This window comes from Oryzias latipes, chromosome 2, assembly GCF_053564925.1.
Source record: "Oryzias latipes strain Hd-rR chromosome 2, Olatipes_Hd-rR_3.1".
NCBI classification, from domain to species: Eukaryota; Metazoa; Chordata; class Actinopteri; order Beloniformes; family Adrianichthyidae; genus Oryzias; species Oryzias latipes.
The window spans coordinates 45,038,332-45,064,387 of NC_136238.1; the positions used below are offsets into that span (position 1 = coordinate 45,038,332).

The 26,056-nt window shown below is 43.7% G+C and overlaps 2 protein-coding genes across 4 annotated transcripts in view; both read left to right on the forward strand.

The window, feature by feature from the left end:
• Positions 1-26,056, forward strand: part of LOC111948779 (uncharacterized) — a 360,906-nt gene that overhangs the window by 141,706 nt on the left and 193,144 nt on the right. The gene's annotated exons all lie outside the window — the stretch shown is intronic.
• Positions 1-26,056, forward strand: part of LOC144988982 (NACHT, LRR and PYD domains-containing protein 12-like) — a 60,766-nt gene that overhangs the window by 33,342 nt on the left and 1,368 nt on the right. For both annotated transcript variants that reach the window (XM_078940522.1, XM_078940524.1), the window contains 3 exons: positions 8,776-8,952; positions 23,098-23,271; positions 25,622-25,795. In XM_078940522.1, coding sequence (XP_078796648.1) covers positions 8,776-8,952; positions 23,098-23,271; positions 25,622-25,795 — 525 coding nt within the window. The remainder of the gene's footprint in view (positions 1-8,775; positions 8,953-23,097; positions 23,272-25,621; positions 25,796-26,056) is intronic.

Here is a 26,056-nt window from a genome sequence, read left to right on the forward strand (position 1 = left end):
CCTCTTTCCTTTTCCGTCTGGTCCAACACCAAAGATCTTCAAACATGTTTGAAATTAATAAAGTTTGGCCTCAATTACAAAAGGGGTTTATTCAGACATACCTTTGGTTTGTCTGAAGATTAATAACCCCTCTTGTTAAAGTAAAATATGTCCAACACAAGAGGCCCTCAGCTCTCATCTGTCTGCCCAGCTGTTGGACAGGACAAGTTTCTCTCACATTCATGTTTCTGTTGTTGTTTCGTTGTTTTTGTTTTTTGTTCTTTCTCTTTCCCTCTCTCTTTTCTCTTGTCCCCCCCCCTTCCCATGTCCTCATATGTGAATCAGGTAAAGTCAACGCAACCATGGTGAGTATTTATTTATGCACGGAACGGGCGCGCGCGCATACTAGCGCGCATAAGAGCATGCACACGCGATCCCGCACACACACGTTGATAAACTGCAAAAACCTCACTTAGGCTCACACAGGACGCACATAACATGCAGCTCATAGCCAAGATACGTTCACCCACAACGCATAGCGCTTGTCAGTGTAGCAGGTACGCACAGCGGGCACGCGCACACGGACGGGCACACGCACTATTTAGCCTTGCACTCTCCCGGTTAGAACAGCTATGAGCAGTCTTAACATCGTTAGCTGGAATGTGCGTGGACTTGGTTCTGGGCCAAAGAGATTGAAAGTGTTAAATCACCTGAATGATCTTAAAGCAGATATAGCTCTGCTGCAGGAGACCCATTTATCATTATCCGCTGGTCATCTCCTGTGCTGTTCCCAGTATCCAGCTATGTATTCTGCCAGTTTCAACTCCAAACAAAGAGGGGTTGCAGTTTTGATTAATAAAAATGTTACATTTACTCATAAGGATACAGTTACTGACCCAGAAGGCAGATTTGTAATCATTAATATATCCATTCAGAATAAAGACTTTTGCATAGCCAGCATATATGGCCCGAATGCTGACGACTCTTCCTTCTTTCACAGATTCTTCACCTCACTCTCAGTTCACTCTGACTCCACAATCATTATAGGAGGAGACGTCAACCTTGTTTTGGACCCTGAACTTGACAGACTCAGCACAGCAGCAAACCAGCGTACATGGCAGTCTGCAAGTATTCTAAAGCAGTACATGAATGATCTGGGTCTCTGCGACGCTTGGCGCTCATGTCATCCAAGCACTAAGGGGTTCACCTTTTTTTCTCCAGTTCACCATTCACAATCTCGTTTAGATTATTTATTAGTCAGTAACTCCCTTTTGAAAGAAATTAAAAGTTCCAACATTCATCCAATTATTATCAGTGACCATGCACCAGTTTCTGTTACTATTTCAAGGGAAGTACCCAGACCCTCGGGTTCAACCTGGAGGTTTAATACGTCTCTGTTAAAAGACCAGGAATTTATTGAATTCTTTAAAAAAGAGTGGGCAACCTTCTTAGAATTCAACGATACTTCTGAAATATCACCAAGTATTCTTTGGGAAGCAGCAAAAGCAGTCATGAGAGGGAAAATCATCTCTTATTCAACGCATAAAAAACGCAAGGAGAAAGCAGATTTATTAGAATTAGGAAATAAAATAAAAACTCTGGAGACTGCTTATGCTGCTTCTGCACAGGAACACATACTGGGCGACCTAAAAAATTTAAAACTGCAGTTAAATGACATCATCAATAAACAAACACAATTCCAGATACAAAGGCTTCGACTGGAAAGATATGAAAACTCAAATAAATCTGGCAAATTTCTAGCTAATCAGCTTAAAATTAATAAAGAAAAATCAACAATCACCTCGATTATGGACCAAACAGGAAATGTCACCCATGACCCGGTAAAAATTAATAATGCGTTTAAAGACTTTTATCAAAACTTATACACTCCACAGATCAATCCATCAGAACAAAGCATCAACTCATTTCTCAACAATATAAACCTGCCCAAGTTAAACGAAGATCAAATCACAAATTTAGACTCTCCGCTCTCGTTGTCTGAGCTTCATGAAGCTCTGTTACTTATGCCTAATGGTAAAGCACCAGGGCCTGACGGCTTTCCTGCAGAGTTTTATAAGGAATTCTGGGAACAACTGGCACCAACGTTTTATAAAACGGTAAAATTTATCAATGAAAGCCAATCTCTACCACCTAACATGAACTCTGCCAACATTATCCTTCTTCTAAAACCAGACAAAGACCCCACGAGTCCTTCAAGCTATCGCCCCATTTCTTTAATTAATGCAGATGTAAAAATTATCTGCAAAGCACTAGCACAGAGAATAGAAAAAGTCACTCCTCACATAATTGACTTTGATCAAACTGGATTCATCAAAGGCAGACACTCGGATGACAATGTCCGCAGACTCGTTAACATAATAGACTTTGCCACCATCAAAAACCAGGAAATGACTATACTATCACTGGATGCTGAAAAAGCCTTTGATAGAGTAAATTGGAAGTTCCTCATTGCTGCCCTCCATAAGTTTGGGTTTGGAGAATCATTCATCAATTGGATCAAAATATTATATCACAACCCCAATGCATCAGTTAGAACTAATAAACAGACTTCCAACAGGTTTTTTCTTGGAAGAGGAACTAGACAGGGTTGCCCACTCTCCCCCTCGCTTTTTGCAATATTTATCGAGCCTCTAGCTGCAGCAATAAGACAGAATGAGAGTATTAAAGGAATTAAAACCAAACACAGCCATCATAAAATTAGTCTCTATGCAGATGACATATTACTGTTTTTAAGTAATATACATTCTGTAAATGAAACGGCAACAATCATTAATGAATTCTCTTCTATATCAGACTATTCCATTAATTGGAATAAATCTGTTTTATTACCACTGAACAGTAATGCGGAGCAAGGACTCACAATACCAGTTAAATCAGGCAATATAAAATATCTAGGTATTTATTTTTCCCCCAAAATATCAGAACTGGTGCTGCTAAACTACACCCCATTACTGAAAAACATACAGGACGACCTAACACGCTGGACCAACCTGCCTTTGTCCCTTATGGGCAAGGTAGCCACGGTTAAAATGAAAATCTTACCCAAAGTTAATTATCTCTTCTCAATGATTCCCACACAACCGCCATTAAAATGGTTCAAAACATTAGACTCATCCATATCAAGCTTTCTATGGAACAATAAACCTGCAAGAATTAGTCTAAAAACTTTAAAATCTGCAAAAAGCTGTGGAGGATTAGAATTACCTAACTTCCACAATTACTTTCTTGCAAATAGATTACAATACATCTTAAAATGGTTAAAAAATAATCCAGAAACCAACTCATGGTTAGACTTGGAACAGGCGTTATGTGGAAAGATCAACCTGTCAGATCTTCCATTTATTAGTCAAATAGTTAAAAAACAGGATTGTTTCAAAAGTATTAATATAAATGCCACTTTAACAGCCTGGTGGGAATTTCTCAAAATATCAAAATCATCAATTCAACCGTGCAAAATGACACCCATCTGGAACAACCCAGACATCCTCATAAACAAAAAAATTATCCACTTCCCAGCTTGGCAAGCAGGGGGCATAAAACAACTAGAGCACATAATTATTGATAGAAGATTCATAACTCCCCAGGAACTTCAAGACAAACATGGAATATATAACTTCTTGGAATATCAGCAACTTAAATCAATTATTACTAAAAAGTTTAAATACAGAGACAACGATTTAAAGCTACCAGATGTAGTTATCACTCTGATCAATTTCTCAATGAATAAAACTCTCTCCAAAATATACAAACTTTTATGTAATTTAGATAACAATATTTCACTTCCGACAACAAAATGGGATGCGGATTTGAGCATCAGCACAGATGAAAGTTTTTGGTCAGAACTTTGTCTAAACACCTTTAAAATGACAAAAAATCCAAATCTGCAGCTAATCCATTTCAAAACTCTTCACAGAATTTACTACACTGGACAGAGGATGTTCAAGATGGGTCTCAGTAACTCAGACATTTGTCAGCACTGTGACAGTAATCTACCCGACAATTACATGCATGCACTATGGTTCTGCACGCCTGTCCAGGCTCTCTGGCAGCAGGTATGTGCCGATCTATCAGTCTGGCTTAAGGTTTCAATCACAGCTTCACCGTCACTTTGTGTGCTTGGTGACATGAGTGCCATCGATGTAGAAGGAGGATTAGGCTCTATCATTTTCATAACTCTTTGCATTGCTAAAAAAACTATTTTAATAAATTGGAAAAGCAAAAAAAATATAAATATAAGTCAACACAGAAATCTGCTGCTTGATCATATCAGCTTGGAAAAAATGTCAGCCCAAAGTTCAAGTAACTTTGAAAGAATTCGGTCTCTCTGGTCTCCCATAGCTAACTCCGTGACTTAGGGGGTGGGGGGGGCATGGTCGTCGCTGCTCCTTGCCCTTCTGCCGTGGGCCGGGGTGGGGGTCGGGGCCTCCGGTGCCTGGCCGGGGGTGGTGGGGGCTCCGTTGGTCGGGGGGTCGGGTCCGGCGCCTGGGTGGGGCGGCCTGGGGCGCTGCGTGGTCCTCTGGGCTTGGGTGTGGGGGTGCGTGGTGGGGGGGGTGGGGTGGTGGTCTGGCTTGGCTTGGGGGGGTGGTCCCTTTGCCTGTGCTGGGGGGGGTTGGCGGGGGGCGCTGCTCGGGGGGGGGGGCCCAGTGGCGCTGGATGGGCTTCCCGTCTACACCTGGGGCTGGGATCGGCCCTTCCCTGGCTCTGGGGCGGGACGGGACAACCCTCTTGGGGCCCCCGGTCGCTCTGGGTGTCATCCGCTTCGGCTGCGGGGTCTGGGGGTGGGGTGGGGTGGGGGTCTTGTCGGCCCTGTCCTGTGGGGGGGCATTCTGGGGGAGGGGGGGGGCCACTATTGGTACGGGGCAGGGGGGGTTGACGGGTCGGGGTCTCCGCTGAGGCCATCGGCGGTTTCCCCGGCCGGTTGGCTGCCTCGGTCCCGTCGAGGCCTGACCAGAGCTCTTCTAGGGCCGGCGTTTGGGGGTGGGGGCCGGGGCTTGCTCCGGGGGGGGCCGGCGCTTTCTGGCTCCCCTCTCTCTGTGTGGGGGTGGTGGTGCTGGGCCTGGGGTGTCTGCGCCTCCGGGGGTGGGGCCCCGGGGCTGGGTGGGCCTGGCCCCCTTGCTGGGGGGGGGGGGGGGGGGGCGGGGGACGGCTGTTTGACCACCGGGGGACAGTCTATCATCTGTCCCCAACTTACCCCCTTCCTCATATAACCTCATAATAGGGTGAGGGGGTGGGGGGCTTAGCCTGCGATGAGCCTTGGGGGGGGGGGTTTACTAGGCAGTGACCCCCCTCCTGTGGTTGCCGTATGGAGTGGGCCCCCCCTCTTTCGGTTTTATTTGCACCTTAGACATGTAGGGCCCTTGGTAGGGGGGGTGCTTGGACATCACTGCCAGCAAGCAGCGGATGTCCTCCTAGCACCCTACCCGCCAATTTTAACCGCACCTTAGACATTTAGGGCCCCTTGGTGGGGAGGGTGAGGGGACGTCACTGTGAGTAATCAGGAGACGTCCCCTTAGTGCCCTACCCGCCAATTTTAACCGCACCCCCCTTAGTACACACACCCCTCCCCCCTCAATATATACATCCCAACATAAACACACACACATGCACACACACACTCTCTCAAACACACATACACGCACACACATTTTGCAAGGAAGGTGGGACCTAGGACCATCTGTCCCCTGCCTCTTCCCTGGTGGGGGGTACGGGCCCCTTTGCAACGGCGGCTGTGTCCCCGGGGTGCTGGCTTCCTGGGCCCGGCGGTGCTCTCTCCGCGCGGTGGGGGGGTTCACATTACATCTGAGCCGGGGGTGTTCGTGTCCCTGGGGGGTGGGTTCTGGTCCTTGCTCCTGAGTGCTGGGCCCCGCCAAATTTCCAACTGTGGCCGAGCCTGGTCGGGCCATATTTACAACACCCCTTGTGGGCCCTCTTTTTTCCCCGGGGTTCCCCCCTCCTGGGCGGGGGCGGCGGGCCCCTGCCTCGCTCCTCCCTGGACCAACCGTTGGCCGGGCGGATGGCTGCCTGGAGTGCGGAGTGGGTCTCCCTTGGGGGGTCCTGGCCCGTACCTGGGGTTGGGGCGGGGGGATGCCCGGAACTCCTGGGTGGTGGTGGGGTGCTCGTCTGGGGCTGTGGGCGTCCTTCTCCGGTGGGGCCCTGCGTTGGGTTCTCCCGGCGCGGCGGGGGGGCTGCTCTCCTGGTTGGGCTGGGGCGGCGCCCTCTTTCCCTCCGTGCCTCCCTGCTCTCTGGCTCTGGGGGCCTTGCGGCGGCCCTGCTGGCCCTGGCCTGGGTGGCGGGCTTGGTCGCCCGGGCGGCGGTTGTTCCCTGCCGGTTCCCGTGTGGTGTTGGGGGGAATCCGGCTGCCGCTGCTGGTGCGGTGGGGGTCTTGGGGTGGGGATGGCTGGGCACTCTCCCTCCTTCTTTTCACGTTCCACCATCCATTTTAGAAGAACATAAACACTCACCTGAGCACAGGTGTCAGCTCAACAGACTGAATGACGGAAATATTTCACACTAGTTGGTTTTAAGGCATAAGTATGCGTGTGAACACTATCTGTTTTGTGTACATGTCGACAGGTGGACATTTTTGCAACTAACAAGTGTGTTTATAACATTTGAGTGTGTGTGTGGACAGGCTCCGCCCTTTTTTTTTTTGTTTTTTTTTTACATTTGAACCTTACCATAATGATTAACAACCAGTAAACTTGTTGCTTTATGCTGCTTCATGGTCTTATCCCCTTTCCCCTCCTATTATCACCCCCTACCCCCCCTCTCTCTAACGTCCCTCTTTCTTCTTCCCCTCTTTCCTTTTCCGTCCGGTCCAACACCAAAGATTTTCAGACATGTTTGAAATTAATAAAGTTTGGCCTCAATTACAAAAGGGGTTTATTAAGACATACCTTTGGTTTGTCTGAAGATTAATAACCCCTCTTGTTAAAGTAAAATATGTCCAACCCAAGAGGCCCTCAGCTCTCATCTGTCTGCCTAGCTGTTGGACAGGACAAGTTGAAAAAAAAAAAAAAAAAAAAAAAAAAAAAAAAAAAAAAAAAAAAAAAAAAAAAAAAAAAAAAAAGCATTTATATAAATATTTATAAAATATTCATGTTAAATCATAATCATTATTATTGTAATTATTATCATTAGTAGTAGTAGTATTATTATATGTATTTTTTCAGAACCTCTGATTTCTAAATCAATATTCTCCAAAGTATCTTTGCTTTTATTTCATCTTGCTGTTTTTCAGAATGGTGTATTTATTTCATGAAGAGCTTTTCAGCAGAATGATTCTGTCTGTCAATCAAACCAAAGAAGGCGGAGACTCTTTTGTGATTGGCTACTCCTTTACTCAGACGTGAGCTGCAGCACTCAGACTACATCCATCAAAGATGCTTAAGCCTGTGTTTTTCGCCCTTTTCTGAGCCATGGCACACTTTAACCTTGACAAAAATCCCACGACGCATTAGTTCCTGTTCCTTCCGTTTCTTAAATGTTGTTATTACTTCTTCTTAAATTTAACATCTAAAATAATCCAGACGTTATTAGAAAAGAGTTTCAGTTAGAAAGATGACCTGGACAAAACTCTAGTGAGACGCTGTCCCTTTAACCCAATGCACCATGGGAGATGTAGTGATGGCAGACAGACTCTCTTCTCTGAGCTTCATGGGCAGGACTTTTCCAAAAACAGATCTGAAGCTATGGCTAAATTGCTGTACCGTCATTCTTATCAAAATGTCTTTAATAGAATCCAATTAACACAAAGAAAAAAGTATTTTATGATCTTTTATATTCCTAACTACTCAGTGTTTTATCAGGGAGCCGGTTTAGCTCGTGCTGGTTTGCGGCACCTTCCCTCCGTGAAACCAGGGTTCGAATCCGGGCTGCAAAAATAATTATTTAAATGTATTTTTAAATAAACCATCCAAGTTTTTATCTTCTGAACTCAGTGGATTCATAAATGATCATCACTAAACACTCATATCTGTTAGATTTTCACTTTGTGAAATCAATGACGTCATATTCACCGTTTAAATAAAAAGTAGTGATCATGATGTTAGAATTACTACTAGAATCCAGGACACTAGACATTCCTGCACTAAAGCAGATTGAATTCTATTATATTATAGGAGTTTATGTTCATAATGACAGACTCAGTTTTCTTTACTTTATTTGATTGACAGCAGGTCAGTTTGTGCTGTTTGTGTAGTAATGAGAGGATCTTTAGTTGTTTGCAGACTGACTTGGAATATGAATCAACAACAGAATAAATGTGGAACATCTGCCAAGTGGAGTCACATCTATGTCTCCTCCTCCCTGTGTCCTGACCGACCCCCCCCCCCATCCTGTTTCCAGTTAAACTCCTCCCCCGAATCAGAGACAAAGTCCTCCATCCTCACAGTCCTCCATCCTCACAGTCCTCCCTAACAAGGAGTTAGGAATTTGGACACAGCCTGTGTCTCTTTATTTAGTTTTTGAAATCTGACATTTTTAAAATGGAAGCTTTAAATCTTTTGGATTGTAAATATTTAGTCCTGAATAATTCCTGATGATCAATGACATTTCAATTCCTCGTCTGTTTTAACTTCATTTCAAGTCATTTCTAATCTGTCATTTTCATTCCTGATCATGTTTTTGGGTCCAAATCCAACAGAAATGAGCAAACAGTGAAAATGTCATCTGTCAGTCTGTCATCAGGGCGGGTCCCACCTGACTGAATGGACCAAGTTCCTGGACCTCCAGCTGCATCACTGCTCCTGAACACCCTTTTCTGTCTGGTTGCAGGTTGGAGTACTGCAGTTTGTCAGAGATCAGCTGTGAAGTTCTGGTCTCAGCTCTGAAGAAAAACCCGTCTAATCTGACAGAACTGGACCTGAGCGGGAACCATAACCTGCAGGATTCAGGAGTTGTTCATCTGTGTGGTTTTCTGGAGAGTCCAGACTGCAGACTGCAGACTCTGAGGTCAGTAAAGAAGCTGAACTCCCTGAAGGATGAGAAGAACGGATCAGGAGAAGAACTTTCTGATGTTTCACTGGAAGATTTTCTGTCTACAGCCATGTTTGAAACAAACTGATGATTGGTTCAGATTTTCTTCATCCATTGAATTGATTGTTCTGATGATTGATAGAAACTGATCTGTTTCAATCAGGATCTTGTAAATCAGGAAACCCAACCTATTTTAGAACACGGATCCATTTCATGTCAGAAAAATGTTCACAGATCGGCCTGTAGAAAGTTCAAGTTGGCGTCCAAATTAGTTTCAGTTTCCAGTTTTCAGAGAACCATTCAAAGGATTCTACATCAAATCTATTTGAAGAAAATAGTTTGAAAAGATCTTTAAATATTGAATCTAGAACAGACACTTCCATTCAATGTCACTAGAACAACAAAAACACACAAAGTGTTCTTTGGTCAGAGCATCATTCAGTCACTGAAACCAGAAATGACTGCAGATTCATTTACCACTAGAAATGAAAAACTGTCACTTAGTTATTAAAAACAATTAATTATATGTGTTTAATTTACAGCTGTAACTTCCGTTGCAGTTACATTCGGATATCTTGTCTATTCACGCGTGCTTCAGAAAAAAGGGTTGTTATTCTTCCTTTTTATGGCATTTATTTTCTTGAACGATTAAAATATAAAATACAAACCACAAAAATACTCAAAGCATGAATACTTCCTTACTGTAAAAATAACATGTTCTAAACACAGTTTAAGCACGGTCTAAGATTAATGTGCTGCCGTGCTTCCCAAGTTCAAATCCAAAAGCTGATGCCCATAAAAGACACGGCGGCTCCCAAAATGCACCTAACCAATAGGAAGCCGGAACAGCTGCATGGCCAAAGAATGACAGGCACATGCATGCGTTAAATCTAATAGATAACCGAAATTCAGCCAAATGGCTCCAACAACAGCTAAACAAAAATGCTTTAGTCATAAAGAAAAAAATGTCACGGTGGAGGGTGGCTCGAGAGCCGGTTGGACCCAGATGCAGAGGCGGAGGCATGAGGATCAGGGGCTAGTGGGTTTAATTCACAAAAACAAACAAAAAGAGCTGCAGAGCAGTGTGATGAGGATGGGTGTTTCACAGATCCAGGCAGTCGTGTTCCAATTGCAACTGGTTTATTTTTCTCCACAATTCCCCAAGTGCAATAATCCTCAGTGAAAGTTTACATATGTTGAACAGCATTACACAGGAGAAGAGCACATCCATGTCTTCCCTCATTGCCCGCCTGCGGCAACTAACCTCTCCCTCTTATATACACTAAGCCCCTCCCATTAGGCTGGATTCTGCATATTCCTCTGATTAGTCCTTTGCTTGTCATTCTGGCAATTTCTGCCACCCATTTACAAAGAAAATAAACTAAAAAAACATAGAATAATTCCAAACCATTTAGGAATAAATCCCTCCATCCCAAAATGCTACAAACAATAATAACTAATATATTTACATGAATAATTTGTTTTTCCCCCCATTTGTGTGATGACGTCATTTCCGCCCACTGCTGCCGGTCGCGTCTTAACACAGCTGATCAGGTGTCGCCTCCGTTTGAAACTCGCGGTCCGTAACGGCTCCCGGTAAAGCGCATTGAGTGTGCACCCTCAACACAACCCGCCCAAGGAGCGCCTGCCTCGCGACACAGCGTCTGAAAATGCGGTAAGAGGTTAATATGTGTGGAAAAACTGCGTGTGTATGCTTTTGTGTTTGTGTGTGCGTGTGCGCAGGTGACTGCATCTATAGGTGCTCCGTCACAAGCAGGATGTCAGAACAAAACAAAAACTCACTGTGGCGTGGCGAGAAACATGGAGCATGACATGAACACCAGACAGGAATAATGGACCAATGCAGGAGGAAGGCAGAGACAAGACTAATATACAGACAGGGCAGACAAGACACAGGTGAACACGATCAGGGCAGATGGGGACCAAAGGAAGTAAAACTCAAGAAACAAGGCAAGACAGGAAACCTTTCAAAATAAAACAGGAAATAGAACTTACATGTTAACCATGACAGAACAAGACAGAAAGCAAAAACCAATACAAAAGAAACTCAAACCATGACAAAAAACTGTTCAAAGGGTTCAGACCAGAATAAATCCCAACAAATATGCCTAAAAAACATGTTAAAACCACAATCCAGCCAGTCTTCAAAGCACTGAACAGAACCAGCAGCTGCAGATGATATTTTGTTGGACTAAAATCAGGAGGGACTCTAGACTTTCTCAGTCTGTCTGTGGTAGAGGTAAGATCTTAAAGTGTGGGTGACATGGCCTATTTTAATAAGCCAAAATATAGTAAATAGTCTCTATTTCATGTTGCGATTGTTTTTAATATTTTTCGAAAAAGAATAAATAGCGAAAAACGCGATATAAACAACGAGGACGGCCGCCGGCTTCACGCATTCCGCCGACTTCGCGCCGCCATGTTTGTGACGTAACGAAAGGCAGACAACATGGCTAGCACCGATAGCGAAGCACAGAGTGATGCTACCGTCTCTATTAGCGATTTATCATCAGATGAAGCATGAAGCATGAAGATTCGGCTAGACTCCAGAACACGGCATGGTTAGTTGCCAATTTTATGTAGCACCCGTGGAGCCCTCCTGTTAGTTTAGAGTAGGGGGGTGGGTGCTACTTACCCTAAAATATACTCAAAATGTCCCCTTTTGTCGTAATCTAAACAAAGGTAAACACTGGTTTTCAACCCAATTTACAAAATAAATGTCACAAAATAAAAGTTTCCCAGATATTACTACTCTTTAGTTAACAAAGTCACTGTATACCAGGGGTCGGGAACCTTTTAGGCCAAGAGAGCCATAAACGCCACATATTTTTAAATGTAATTTCGAAAGAGCCATACAATAATGTAGCGTCTCTTTCCCACACTGAGGCACGGAGACTTAACCTCTTTTAGGGTTCTTTATTCTGGTTACTGCAGACCGCAACAAACGCCGTACAATTAATTCAGCAACTCCTGAATCTCTCCCGCCGAGACGAGAGCGCTTCTCCCAACTTTATATTCCCCCCTCCCGCTCCAGCCCTCCCATTTCCCTTATTCGGCCCATAGCTGAACCCCATTGGTCCAAACTACCTAACAACAGGCTGAGCGACAGAACTGAGGGCCAATCAGATCTCTGTTTGATGCGTTCAATGAACTCCAGAACTTTTAACGCGGCCCAACAGCCACCCAGTCCAACTCAGATCGCGACAATATGTTTAAAACTAAATATACAAATGAATGTGTGCATTTGATGTAATTTCAACATTTTTAAAGTACAATAAGTCTGTGGATTCTTTTTAATAACATTGTTATGCTGTTGCTAATAAATGATGAGTATTTCTCGTGGTGGTTTTGCTGATGGTCTAGTCCGGTTGATACGTAGTGAGTTTCTGTTTCATGCAGGCGATGAGACTTTAAACGTGATCGTAGGTCTGACTGTTCTTTAGATGTGACAAAGACTGATCACATGCGGACGGGGAGCCAAACACACACACGCTGCAGTGAGTGACGGGCAGCGGGTTTTACGTTTTTAAGAATCCCTGTGCGGTTCACCTTACTGGCCTGCCCCCCCCCCCCCCCCCCGGCTTTCTTCCTCAAACATCCCGTCCCCGCAACTGCGCGCTCTTTCTCAGAGACGCGGGCGCGCAGTTTTAGACGCGGCAATTCACAGGTTTCCGGCTGGTACAAACTCTGTGAAATAATAGATAATAGTAAACTGATCGTGCTGGCGTAGATTTTGTTCTCCAAGCACCGCTACTACTGCGGGCCTCTGGCATCGCATCGCGCCAGACAAGGACTGTTCTAATGAAAAAAAAAGTATAATTAAAGATTTGTCTGCGAGCCACATGTTACCATCAAAAGAGCCATATATGGCTCGCGAGCCATAGGTTCCCGACCCCTGCTGTATACCATTAACAACTGTGGAACATTAACAGTTTTACCCGTTTGAACCAGTTTGAAACCTTTTCTCGTGCGCGCGCTCACACACACACACACACACAGTTCAGTTTACTCACGGTACCGGCGCCTCAAAAGCAAAAGAAAAAAAAAAACGTTGCAGGCCTGTTGCTTCTCTTGCAAAACATTGAGTGCGTTGAAATACTCCAGTTGGATCCAAGGACAACAGAAAACACGACTACTTCGCCTCAATGTGATCCATCGTGATGCACACTAGCTTAGCAGCCTCCGCTCCCGACTCCAGCGCCGTCCTCTCTGACCCAGAAAACGGCTCGCTCGCTTCCAGCTCACCCGCCTTTCCTCGACTCAGAAGCCAAGATCCTCCTCCCAACTCTCCGTTCAAAATTCTTCGTTTGTGTCTTCTTGTTTTTTTGTCCCTTCGAAAACGCAGACTTCTCTCCTGCAGATCTGGAGGGAAAAATCCTTCGCCGTCCACCTTCTTGAACTTTCCCCTTTTCAGCAGCGTTTCTTGTTTCGGGAATTTATACACAGATACACTTTCACTAGATGTATTGCTACATCCAGCTGCCACACAACGACTTGGCATGTTGATGATTAACAGATTTAAACACGAGAGAAACGAAGACTACCTGTTTTGTTTACATGCTGTCCGAAGCGGAACTGCGAAAGTCAATGCCTTTCGTGACGTCACAGGTCATATCGAGGTCACTTCCAGCCTGCGCTCTTAGCGGCAAATTCAAATCTCTGATTCCTTCGAAAGATGTCTATTATTCATATGCTTCGGATTTTTTTCGACGCTAACTTTTGGTATCAATAGAATCAGCGTTTAAAGGGCTTTTTTATTTGACAAAGTTGTTCAAAGCAAGGCATCCACACTTTAAGCCTGAGTCAGAACCCCACCCGACCCGAATTTTGCTGACTTTTTTAATAAATATATTGTAAAGTCTGCAAAGAAGCTCCTTAGGTGGGCGTTTATCAAACAGCTCTTTATTAATCCTGGATGTCAGAACGGTTACCGCACGAACCCAAAGACACAGCCAGCTTCTTCTTACTCAGAGGGAGATCGTTCACCAAACACACACACACACACACACACACACACACACACACGTAGACCCCGCCCCCTCCCACCACTCACCAGCCCACCGTTGATTGACATACACTGTGGCAGAAAGAGGGGGGGCGCCGGACACCTGCAGCTCTGCGCACGTGTCATGAATGTAATCTTCCCTCCATAAGTCTGCATCTATTTTGTTTAGGAAACCCTGATATGGAGCAGCTAGAAGTCAAGGATAAACTCCAGACAGGGGAACTGAAAAGGCAAACATGCACCACAGCTGCAGTATTTCTCTGTGTAATGAAGCGAGTGCTTATTATCAAGATCTCTCTTTCACTCTCTTTGTCTGGCCTCTTATTCTGTGTTCCAGTGTCATTTCGTTGTGCAAAGTCTACACAACGTCAAGCAAATGCATTTATCATGATCATAGAAATATGTAGATTATTTTAACCTTAAGAAATCTGGTGTTTTTTCTGCCAAAAATACTATGGGATACATTGAAATTTCGGGTTTGCTTTGAGCTCGGGCCTGCAGATCAAGTTAATTGGTCGGGTTTGGGCCGGGTTGGGTTTTAATGCCCGCGGGCCTGAGTTGGGTCAGGCTGGGGTTTTTAGCCCCCATCTTACCTGTGGGGGGGCCAGTCCTCCAAGCTGATGGTGGGCTCTGCCTTGTAGCTCCACACAGTTCTCAATGCAGTCCTGGTCTTCATCAGATGAAGACTCTGTAGTCAGCACAACAGCAGCTCTTTTTTTAGGTGGTGGGGGCTCCTCCAGTGGTTCTTGCTTTCTAGGCCTCCTGCTATGCCCCTCCCTGAGTAAAGCACTGACTGACCTCCACACCTCTGGTCTCTGCTGGGTCATCCTCACAGGTTTCATCACTACAGATGACACAATGCTGGCAGCACCACTGAGCAGGACACAAACTTCTGTCCTCCAGGATCCCTGATGGACCTTTAATAGAAATAGATATCATGAATTTCATCTTAATATAATAGGGAAACACAGACAGATGACTAAGTTAGCCACAATGCTCTAGCACTTCCTCCAGCTTCTTCAGCTTATCCACTTCAGCAAAGGTTGCCATGGAGTCGTTGGTTGGATGTAGGACCATCTGTCAGTGGTTCTGTGTTTGTCAGTATTGATCATTTCCTGTTCCACTCGCTAGTCAGATCCTGTGTGAGGGACTCTGTCTTCTGATGATAATCGTTCTGCTTGTGTTCCAGCTCTGCTGCATAGCAGGACTATGTTGAACATGGACCACTAACTTCCTGCATTTAGCTATTGTGCTGTCAGATTGTCAGATAAATGCATCTAGACATTAAAGAAAAACACAATTAGAAACAACAGACCACAACAAGAATCAAGTTTCTCATGCACAAGGGAGAAAAGCAAGAGTGACAGAAGACGTCCACCATGCTTCTCTTCTCAAAGGACTGCTTCACCTATGCACCTTTCTAACCTATGCACCTTTCTCACCTATGCACCTTTCTCACCTGTGCACCTTTCTCACCTGTGCACCTTTCTCACCTGTGCACCTTTCTCACCTGTGAACCTTTCTCACCTATGCACCTTTCTCACCTGTGCACCTTTCTCACCTGTGCACCTTTCTCACCTGTGCACCTTTCTCACCAGTGCACCTTTCTCACCTATGCACTTTTCTCACCTGTGCACCTTTCTCACCTGTGCACCTTTCTCACCTGTGCACCTTTCTCACCTGTGCACCTTTCTCACCTGAGCACCTTTCTCACCTGTGCACCTTTCTCACCTGTGCACCTTTCTCACCTGTGAACCTTTCTCACCTATGCACCTTTCTCACCTGTGCACCTTTCTCACCTGTGCACCTTTCTCACCTATGCACCTTTTTCACCTATGCACCTTTCTCACATGTGCACCTTTCTCACCTGAGCACCTTTCTCACCTATGAACCTTTCTCACCTATGCACCTTTCTCACCTGTGAACCTTTCTCACCTGTGCACCTTTCTCACCTGTGCACCTTTCTCACCTGTGCACCTTTCTCACCTGTGCACCTTTCTCACCTGTGCACCTTTCTCACCTGTGAACCTTTCTCACCTATTCACCTTTCTCACCTGTGAACCTTTCTCACCTGTGCACCTTTCTCACCTGTGCACCTTTCTCACCTGTGCACCTTTCTCACCTGTGCACCTTTCTCACCTGTGCACCTTTCTCACCTGTGAACCTTTCTCACCTATGCACCTTTCTCACCTGTGCACCTTTCTCACCTGTGCACCTTTCTCACCTATGCACCTTTCTCACATGTGCACCTTTCTCACCTGAGCACCTTTCTCACCTATGAACCTTTCTCACCTATGCACCTTTCTCACCTGTGCACCTTTCTCACCTGTGCACCTTTCTCACCTGTGCACCTTTCTCACCTGTGAACCTTTCTCACCTATGCACCTTTCTCACCTGTGCACCTTTCTCACCTGTGCACCTTTATCACCTGTGCACCTTTCTCACCTGTGCACCTTTCTCACCTGTGCACCTTTCTCACCTGTGAACCTTTCTCACCTATGCACCTTTCTCACCTGTGCACCTTTCTCACCTGTGCACCTTTCTCACCTATGCACCTTTCTCACCTGTGCACCTTTCTCACCTATGCACCTTTCTCCTCTATGCACCTTTCTCACCTGTGCACCTTTCTCACCTGTGCACCTTTCTCCCCTGTGCACCTTTCTCACCTATGCACCCTTCTCACCTATGCACCTTTATCACCTGTGCACCTTTCATTAAAGACAAAGAGAAAAGTTCATTAGGGGGTGTCGTATAATGATCCATGTGGGTCTATTCTAAGTTCAAACAGTTTTCCTTATCAGCTCAGGACAGTGTGTCTAAAACCCCCTCATCCTAGCTGGGATGAGAAACAGATGAACAAACACACAACTGTTTTCTAAAAAGGTCAATCGGAGTTAACATTTAAACACACATTTAAACAATGATAATAATAAAACAATTTCCCTTTACACAGATGTTCTGCAGACAAACTGCCATGGTAGATACTATGAACCATGTACGGCGTTGAGCTCAAACAGGAGCTGTCTCTCTGCTGTAGTCAGTCTGCTGACTTTCTGTTCAATACTCTGCTGTCTGGACACATGCAGAAAGTGCTCAGTGCAGCATTAGCAACATGTTGCTCTTCTGTTTCCACAATAGTTAAAGCATTTGACCTCAGTTCCACTCTGAATCCTAATAATGTCCTGTAACCTCCAGGTCATTGTGATTACAGAGAGACGTCCAATGATCCCCAATGAGCTGCATGGGTCTTTTTATCTTTGTCATCTTCCTATAGGTTGCTGATGTTTTTCACAGTAGTAGCTCTAGAGGGAAGTTGCTAGGCTGGATCGTTGCTTGCAATGTGACCCTCATGGTCAACCACATTGATTGGTCTGCTAGCTGTTCTATCCGTTTAGCTACAAAAGCTAGCTGGTTGTTGAAGCGGTCAGACGTCACACCTGCATCTCACAAGGTCATCTCACACCTGCAGGACTACAAATCCCTTTAGTTTGGTCCAGAGAGCCATCCAGCAAGGTCTGAAGAAGAAACTTGTCATTCAGGAGTCCTTTCTGGACCTCCATTTCTGCCTCGTACTCCTGAACAATGCGGTTGTACGGAAAGCAGCGAGTGCCAAAAGTCAAAACTCAAAATCCGTGATTAACTCCGTCAAAAAAAATTGAAACAGATTCAAATGTGTTTTGAGTTTTTAACACAAAAAAACTGACAGCCTTCAAAAAACAAATGATTTCCCACAGAAACAGACCTGCAATAGCAGATAGAAACACAAAGAACATCAGCTGATCATCTGTGAGCACAGAGGCTCTGACTGGAGACAGAAGTGAGACGGTAAACGGCTCCAACGGCCAATAACCTGTTAGTAGCCGGTTAAATGCTACTAAAGAGACAACAATGGAAGATGAAAGACTTGACAAGTTTCTGCAGCAGCCAAGATTACAATTAGGAATAATTATTGAACCATTTATGGTCATTTTCACTCATGACACAGTTCTGATGTCACCATCTATCATCTGAGGGTTTCCCACAATCCTTTGCTTTGACACTGCATTGAAAGTCCTAAACAGAGGGTCAGGGGTCCAAAGAGAGGGTAAAAACCTGATAGCACTGACCTTGTCAGTAAAAACTGTTAAAAACTGTTGACAGGCTTTAAAGGATTCAAAAGGATCTTAGGCTTGCTGATGTTCTCAGACACACATTTGACAGAAACGTGGAACTTTTCACAGCAGCCTGATACTCAGTCAAGGAGTTTTTCAAAATCTCAAATGACACGTGAAGACCGTCTTTTTTTCCCCCATTTATGCTCCACGCGACGGCAGGAGCGTCTGTGTGTTCGTTGATCCAAGGCTCAGAGTTTACAGCGTTTAACCTTAAAGGAACAATGACGTCTGAAATGCCCACAAACATGGTTCAAATCCTGCAGGACCTCATCAACGTTTCCACACTGGACGTTCACAGAGGAAACCTCAGAAGCTGAGAAAGCCGCTGAGAACTGCAGCGCCGTCTGCGCAGGAGTCAGGCGGCAGCGGTAAAAGATCAAATTCAAATGGAAAAGGAATGCTGAAATCTCCAAACATGCCAGGCTTCTCAGGAAGCGTTAGCAGATTGAGAACACTTGGGTTAAAGGCTGCAGGATCTACGTCAAACCAGTCGGTCCACTGTTTAAAGTTAACAATAATGTTGGGGGAAGAATTAGGGAAAAAATAAGAGTTTAGGGTAATAGGTTAAGCTTAGGGTAAACTTAAGGGGTAGAGTTAAGGTTAATTTTAAGGGTAATGTCAATGTACAAAAAAGGTTTAGGTAAATATGTATAGCTAAGGGTAAAAGTAAGGGGTAAAGTTAAGGGTAATGCTAAGTTTAGAAAAAGAATAGGTAAATATGCTGAGGCTAAGGGTGAAGTTAAGGAAGATTAAGTAAATGTTAAGTTAAGGGTAAAATTAAGGGCTGAGGTTAAGGTGAATTGATTTTTTCAATGAACATTCATAAAACTTCACAGTGATGATTTAATTTTGAAATTCTTTTATTTTAGTTAACACATTATATAAATAAATGTTTTGTTAATCTTCCAATTATTTTATTAGAAACTTTAGTTCCACACTGTTACCTGTTGCGCAGGGAAGGTAATTAGTGCGACACCTGCCTTCACCACGTGGTCGGTGCCCCCCCCTGTTCAGGTGGAGTGAACAGTCTGTTTTCTGCAGTGTCCTCAATATTGTAAGTAAGCTTTTGAAAATATGGAGTCCTATACTGTTCATAATTAAATAAATAAATATTTAATTAAATAAATAAATATGAACTCATGCAAATACACAATCAACCAATAAATCTCTCATAAATATATATAAAGATCATGAAATTGTGAAAAACCTGCACACTGATTTTAAATTAGCCATCATATTATTCAATATATTTCATTTCGCTTTAAAATCCTGTTCATTATTTTAAAACAGCATTTTAAAATACTCATTTAATCATGTGGAATATTATTATAATTCTACGTCTTTTTTCAGAACCTTGGATTTCAAAATCAATATTTTCCAAAGTAGCTTTGTTTTTATTTCATGTTGCTGTTTTTCACAATGGTGTATTTATTTCATGAAGAGCTATTTCAGGAGAATGAGTCTATCTGTCAATCAAACTAGACAAGGCGGAGACACTTTTGTGATTGGCTACTCCTTTACTCAGACATGAGCAGCAGCACCCTGACTACATCGATCGAAGATGTTTCACCAAACGTGACGGCGCGATGCACACTCCTCAACACTAGGGGGAGTCTGCACCTCAACACATCCACAGTGTTACACGAAATTGGGCAGTTTTTGTTCTAAATTTGCGGATAAAAGTGGCTTTGGGCGAGTGTGCATAATTCAGGTGGTTTTGTGGTTGGTTCGGCAATTTTCATCTTCTTATGAACGTATAGTAGTTGTCTAAGTTAGGCTGAGTGGCTGTTGGAGTTCCACAAAATGTCTATGAACTGGAGTTCCATGAACGCAACTGCGGCGTGTGGGAGGAGCTACAGCTAATGTTTTTAGCCTGATAGTCACATGGAGTGGTGTCCTGCGCTTATCTCAGTAAAAATGCATGGATGCACAATGTACATGGAGTGTTAAGAGATCAGGTTTATTTATTTTGAATAATTTCACATGATAACAATGTTTCCATGTTTGAGTTCATGAGATCATCCCAGAGAGTCTCTGCTTCAGCTCAGCGCAGTCAAACTACGTCTTAAATTACGTGTAAATCAGAGCGCCCAGGCAGCGCGAGAGTGCAAGTTAAGGGTCTGTGTCCCTGTCCCCCGGAAAAGTAATAATAAAAAAAGGTTTCCTCCAAAGTGCAGAGCCTGATTCTTGGAGTAAACCCTGGCTGCAGAATTGCTCAATCAATCCTGGATCTCCACTGCGTTTTCCGACCACGGTCAGAAACGTCATCGCAGGAAAGGTTCAACATTTTGAAGGGAGGGAAAGATAAAATCAGAGGACCTGATTATAATCATTGTCTCATTGAAAATAGAAAAATATAAGGTTCAGGAGGCCTCAGCAGGCTTGTTCCGCAGCTCCTGGTCTGACTCTGTCGGTCCGCCAGCTCGCCTCCTGCAGCCGACATAAGGCACGATGTGAGCTCTGAGTGAATGGCGTAAGAATAAGGAGTGTTTCAACCGGGGACTTATAGACGTGGACGACCGGAGCTCCTCTCTGTGCTTTGGTCCACACAAACCCTCAAACTACAAAAACAGAGTCCTTCATGTTTGCATCTTCTGTAGCAGACTCTATTGTCTCTATTTGATCTCTTATGGTAGCAAAGCCGTGCAGATATCGCTGAAATATGTCATCTCTCTGACTGGCACACCGCTGAGCGGGTATCGAGGAATATGAGTCGATTTCCATGGATAAGCCAATGAACGTTTAGACCCCGCCCACCTTCACTGATTGACAGACAGACTCATTCTGGTGAAAAAGCTCTTCATGAAATAAATACGCCATTGTGAAAAACAACATGAAATAAAAACAAAGCTACTTTGGAAAATATTGATTTTGAAATACGAGCTTCTGAAAAAAGACAGAATTATAATAATATTCCACATGATTAAAAATAAATATTTTAAAATGCTGTTTTAAAATAATGAACAGGTTTTTAAAGCAAAATGAAATATATTGAAAAATATAATGGCTTATATAAAATCAGTGTGCATGTTTTTCACAATTTCATGATCTTTTTATATATTTATGAGAGATTTATTTGTTGATTGTGTATTTGCATGATGTCAGATTTATTTATCTAATTAAATATTTATTTATTTAATTATGAACAGTATAGGACTCCATAGAAAAATGGGTTTTAGCTTCTTAAATATGGTTAAATAACTGACATGAAACTGCTCGTTTACATTCGTTTAAATCGTTTACATTTATTTTAAACTATCTTTTAATGTTTTTTTGGTACCACTTTTGATCACGCTTCTTTTATTCTTTGCATGTAGGGAGCTGAACTTGTGCTGTCCACTAATGCCGTGTTCTTTTGTGCTGTTAAAGGCATTAAAGATGCAGTGACCAGAGTAGTCTCGTCCTCCTTATTGTGCATCGGTGACCAAACTGAATCCGTTATAAAGGGTAATGTTAAGGGAAAAAGGAGGGGGTTATGATAGATAGATAGATGGACAGCAGTGGCCATTTCTAGACAGCAATGTCACAAAATGAATGGTCAAATATGTACTATTGTATTAACATTTTATCGTCTAAAAATGTGTTAAAACGTTCATCTCACAGACGAGTTAATTCAGAATCAGTTACATATAGCAGGTCGGCTGACTGGATCTTATATATTCCTGCAGCGTCACAGTGCATTTCCCTATAGACGTCCATTGACTTCAATGGGGCTGCTTGGAACGTTTTTTTCAGCTTTGTGAAACTAGACGGTCATTGGATAAACGCTGCGATTATGTCCCGCCCACGGACGCTCAGCGTTTCTGGGGGTGAATGGGGAGTGGGCTGGCCCGGACTCCCCATTCAGTCCGACTCCCCACACAGGGTCTGTGTGTCGATTAGACTGCACCTCCTTTTGTCTGACAGCGATTCTGTACTATAAGGAATTTTTCACTCCATTGGTGGCCACACTAGTCTACGCGCTGCTCTTCAAACTTTAACACGACTCAGACAGAGCAGATCCGGCTGATACCGATTCGGAAGACGACAGCAGCTACTAGCTACTTATTCCTTTTTTGTATTTGTATTTCACTTTTTGTATTTGTATTTCACTTTTTTGTATTGGATCGTTGTGATCAGTAAAGTTCTAGAAAAAAAAACATAAATAAATAAAATACGGAGTAGTGTGCACAAGCCACCAGGGGGCGCTACTACTATGCAGTTTGGAGTTGCCGCCTCTCTTTCTGTTCCTGTTGATGTCTGAGGACTAGACGACAGTGACGATGGATGGATTTACGCAGATCAATAAGCAAAAAATAGTCCTGCAGAATTTACTTTTAAATAAATGGACAATTTTATGATGTAGGCCGAAAATGAGCTTCCCCTCTCTGACAGACAGTAGCTGCCACTGATAGGCAGGCGGGCGAGCTGAGAAATAAAATCCAGATTTTCCCCAAAATGATCTTCTAAACAACAAATTGAACTGAATCAATAAAACAGAAATTGATCTGTCGACCGGCCCTATATCCAGATATGATCACACAACAGGCCAGATGTGGCCCACCAGCCTTGAGCTTGACCCAAATGTCCTGAAGGATTTCTGGGTGATGAAAATGATTTTCACATTTTATGATTCAAGATGAAGAAATACAATTTAATCTGACATTTTTGAAATGGAAGCTTTAAATCTATTGGATTGTAACTATTTACTCCTGAATAATTCCTGATGATCAATGACATTTCAATTCCTCGTCTGTTTGAACTTCATTTCAAGTCATTTCTAATCTGTCATTTTCATTCCTGATCATGTTTTTGGGTCCAAATCCAACAGAAATGAGCAAACAGTGAAAATGTCATCTGTCAGTCTGTCATCAGGGCGGGTCCCACCTGACTGAATGGACCAAGTTCCTGGACCTCCAGCTGCATCACTGCTCCTGAACACACTTTTCTGTCTAATTGCAGGTTGAAGAAATGCAGTTTGTCAGAGATCAGCTGTGAAGTTCTGGTCTCAGCTCTGAAGAAAAACCCGTCTAATCTGACAGAACTGGACCTGAGCTGGAACAACCTGCAGGATTCAGGAGTTCTTCCTCTGTGTGGTTTTCTGGAGAGTCCAGACTGCAGACTGCAGACTCTGAGGTCAGTAAAGAAGCTGAACTCCCTGAAGGATGAGAAGAACGGATCAGGTGAAGAACTTTCTGATGTTTCACTGGAAGATTTTCTGTCTGCAGCCGTGTTTGAAATAAACTGATGATTGGTTCAGATTTTCTTCATCAATTGAATTGATTGTTCTGATGATTGATAGAAACTGATCTGTTTCAATCAGGATCTTGTCAATCAGGATCTCCAACCTATTTTAGAACACGGATCCATTTCATGTCAAAAAAGGAACTTTGGGAGCATGATTGAACACATTTTAATCCTCTTTTCCATGACTCTGCCATGTTTCCCTGACAGCGTCTGGGATCTTTGTTAGTTTTAGTCCAAGTCTGTTTGTGACGTCACTTTTCTTCCACTTTGATGCAGAAACAATGTCTTTCAGCAGCGACTCTCAGAGGGAAAGTCTCTGTAGATCCAGAGAAAATGTTGCTGATGGTTCCACAGTGGGAGTCATCACGTGCTCAAAGCCATCACTTTAGCACAGAACGCTGAGATGAATGATGCATTATGGGATGTCTGGCTCAGCTTTAGTGATGGTTGAATGAAGAATGCCCATCATTGATCCTTCCTCATCAAAAACCTTCATTTCTGAGGCTCTGAGAAACATTTCTGAACATGTAAAGAACATTTGATTGATCAGCATAAAGAGTTTGATTGATTTATTCAGAGAAACTGACTGAACCGTAGTAGGAGAGTCTCTCTGAGTCTCTGAGTCTGAAACCAGGAGTCCATGGTTCCTCCTTCAGTTCAGAGAAACCAGGAGTCCATGGTTCCTCCTTCAGTTCAGAGAAACCAGGAGTCCATGGTTCCTCCTTCAGTTCAGAGAAACCAGGAGTCCATGGTTCCTCCTTCAGTTCAGAGGAACCAGGAGTCCATGGTTCCTCCTTCAGTTCAGAACCACAGATGCTGCAGTGATTTATGCGTCCAGCTCAGCGCCTCAGTCCAGAGTTCTTTATGATCTTCTTCAACGTTTCAGGATGTTTTCCAGCCGTTTGAGTCAGCTGTTGTCATTTCTCCATGCAGACACAAACTTCTGTCAAAGATTCAGGAACAGCTGGAAGCAGCTGTTGGAAGCTGACAGACCGGAATGTTTTTCATCTCCAACCTCCTTCATTAGAAATTAACATAGAATCTCAATCAGTTTATGTGAAACCAGGAAGATGACTGTCTAACTGTAAACTCAGATGATGGATACACTGTAGAATGACCATATTTGAAGAGATTGTCATTTTGAAATCTATAGAAATACAAGTTTGATTCAAACAGAACAGCAACACAATGAAAGTAAACTTTAAATGGAGCTATTTTTAGAACAGGCCTGCAGGGCCACCTGGTGCCCACAGACACCATGTTGGTGAGCCCTGGTTTAGACTACCAGCAGAACCATCAGCAGCTCCTCTTCAGGGCCACATTCAGACATTTTGGGCCCCGTGGATCCTCATGTTTTTCAAGGCCCCTCTACAGTTTAGAGATGTCAGGAAATGCTTTCAGAGGAGAACTAAAGACTTTTTCAGCTGTTTTTCTGCAATGTGATCATTTGAAAAAGACTTTTACTATTTAGGATTCAAGATTAAGAAATACAATTTAATCAGACATTTTTGACATGGAAGTTTTAAATCTATTGGATTGTAAATATTTAGTCCTGAATAATTCCTGATGATCAATGACATTTCAATTCCTCGTCTGTTTTCACTTCATTTCTAATCTATGTCAGAACTTCTTCTTCTTTCCTTCCTGCAGCTGCTTGTTCTCTGCTCACATCAAAGCTCCCAGCAGCTTCTGACTCTTCATTCAGAGCTGAAGCTTGATCAGGGATCAATGTCCAACATTTGCTGCTGACTCTTCCTCATCACTTCCTTCTTCTCTCTGCTTTGATCTGTTGGAGCTGAAAGTCTCTGCTTGAAGGGCTGCAGCAGAGAAGGACTGGAAGATCATCTCCTGAAAACTGGGAGGAAGACTTTCCAGCATCCTGCTGCTGAAATTCTCCCATGATTCAGTGCTGTTTGGAGAAGAGCTGAGCAGACAGAGGAAGTGGACTTTTTCTGCTGTTGCTGCAGAAACATCAGTTGGTTTGGATGCAGCCACAGGCTGATGTTTGACTTTCACACATCTGGACTTCTTTCCTGAAGCAGCTGCATGTTGTCCTGAATGTTCCTGAATGTTCTTCTTCTCTGCTTCTGCTGGACTCTTCTGATCTGCTGCTGTTGCTTCACATCTTTGGACTTTTTCTAAACTTTCTGATCTTCTTCAGCTCTGAACTCTTTAGAAGAAGTGAAGGATGAAAAACAGGAACTTTGTCTTTAAACTCAACTCTTTCTTCTGGATTCAGGTTGAGGTTCTGCAGTTTGTCAAAGACCAGCTGTGCTGCTCTGGTCTCAGCTCTGAAGTCCAACCCGTCCCACCTGACAGAACTGGACCTGAGATACAACAAGCTTCCGTCTTCAGATGTTCAGCAGCTCCAGGATCTGGTGGAGAGTCCAAACTCCAAACTGCAGACTCTGAGGTCAGTAGAGGGTTGGAGTCAGTCCAGCTGCTTCCAGATGTTTGGTCCTAAAGTTAGTCTGAGAGCAAAGATGCAGAGTTTCCTGTGAAGCTGCAGCTTCTCAGTGAAGCTCTGAGGAGAATGATGACAGGCTTCAGGACAACAGTCAGCCAATCAGAGCAGCAGAAGCTCCAACAGGTGAAGATGACAGGAAGCTGCTGCTCTGAACAGGACTGAAGCTCCTGCTGCTCTTTCTGCTGCTGTGCTGCATCACTGACTGAC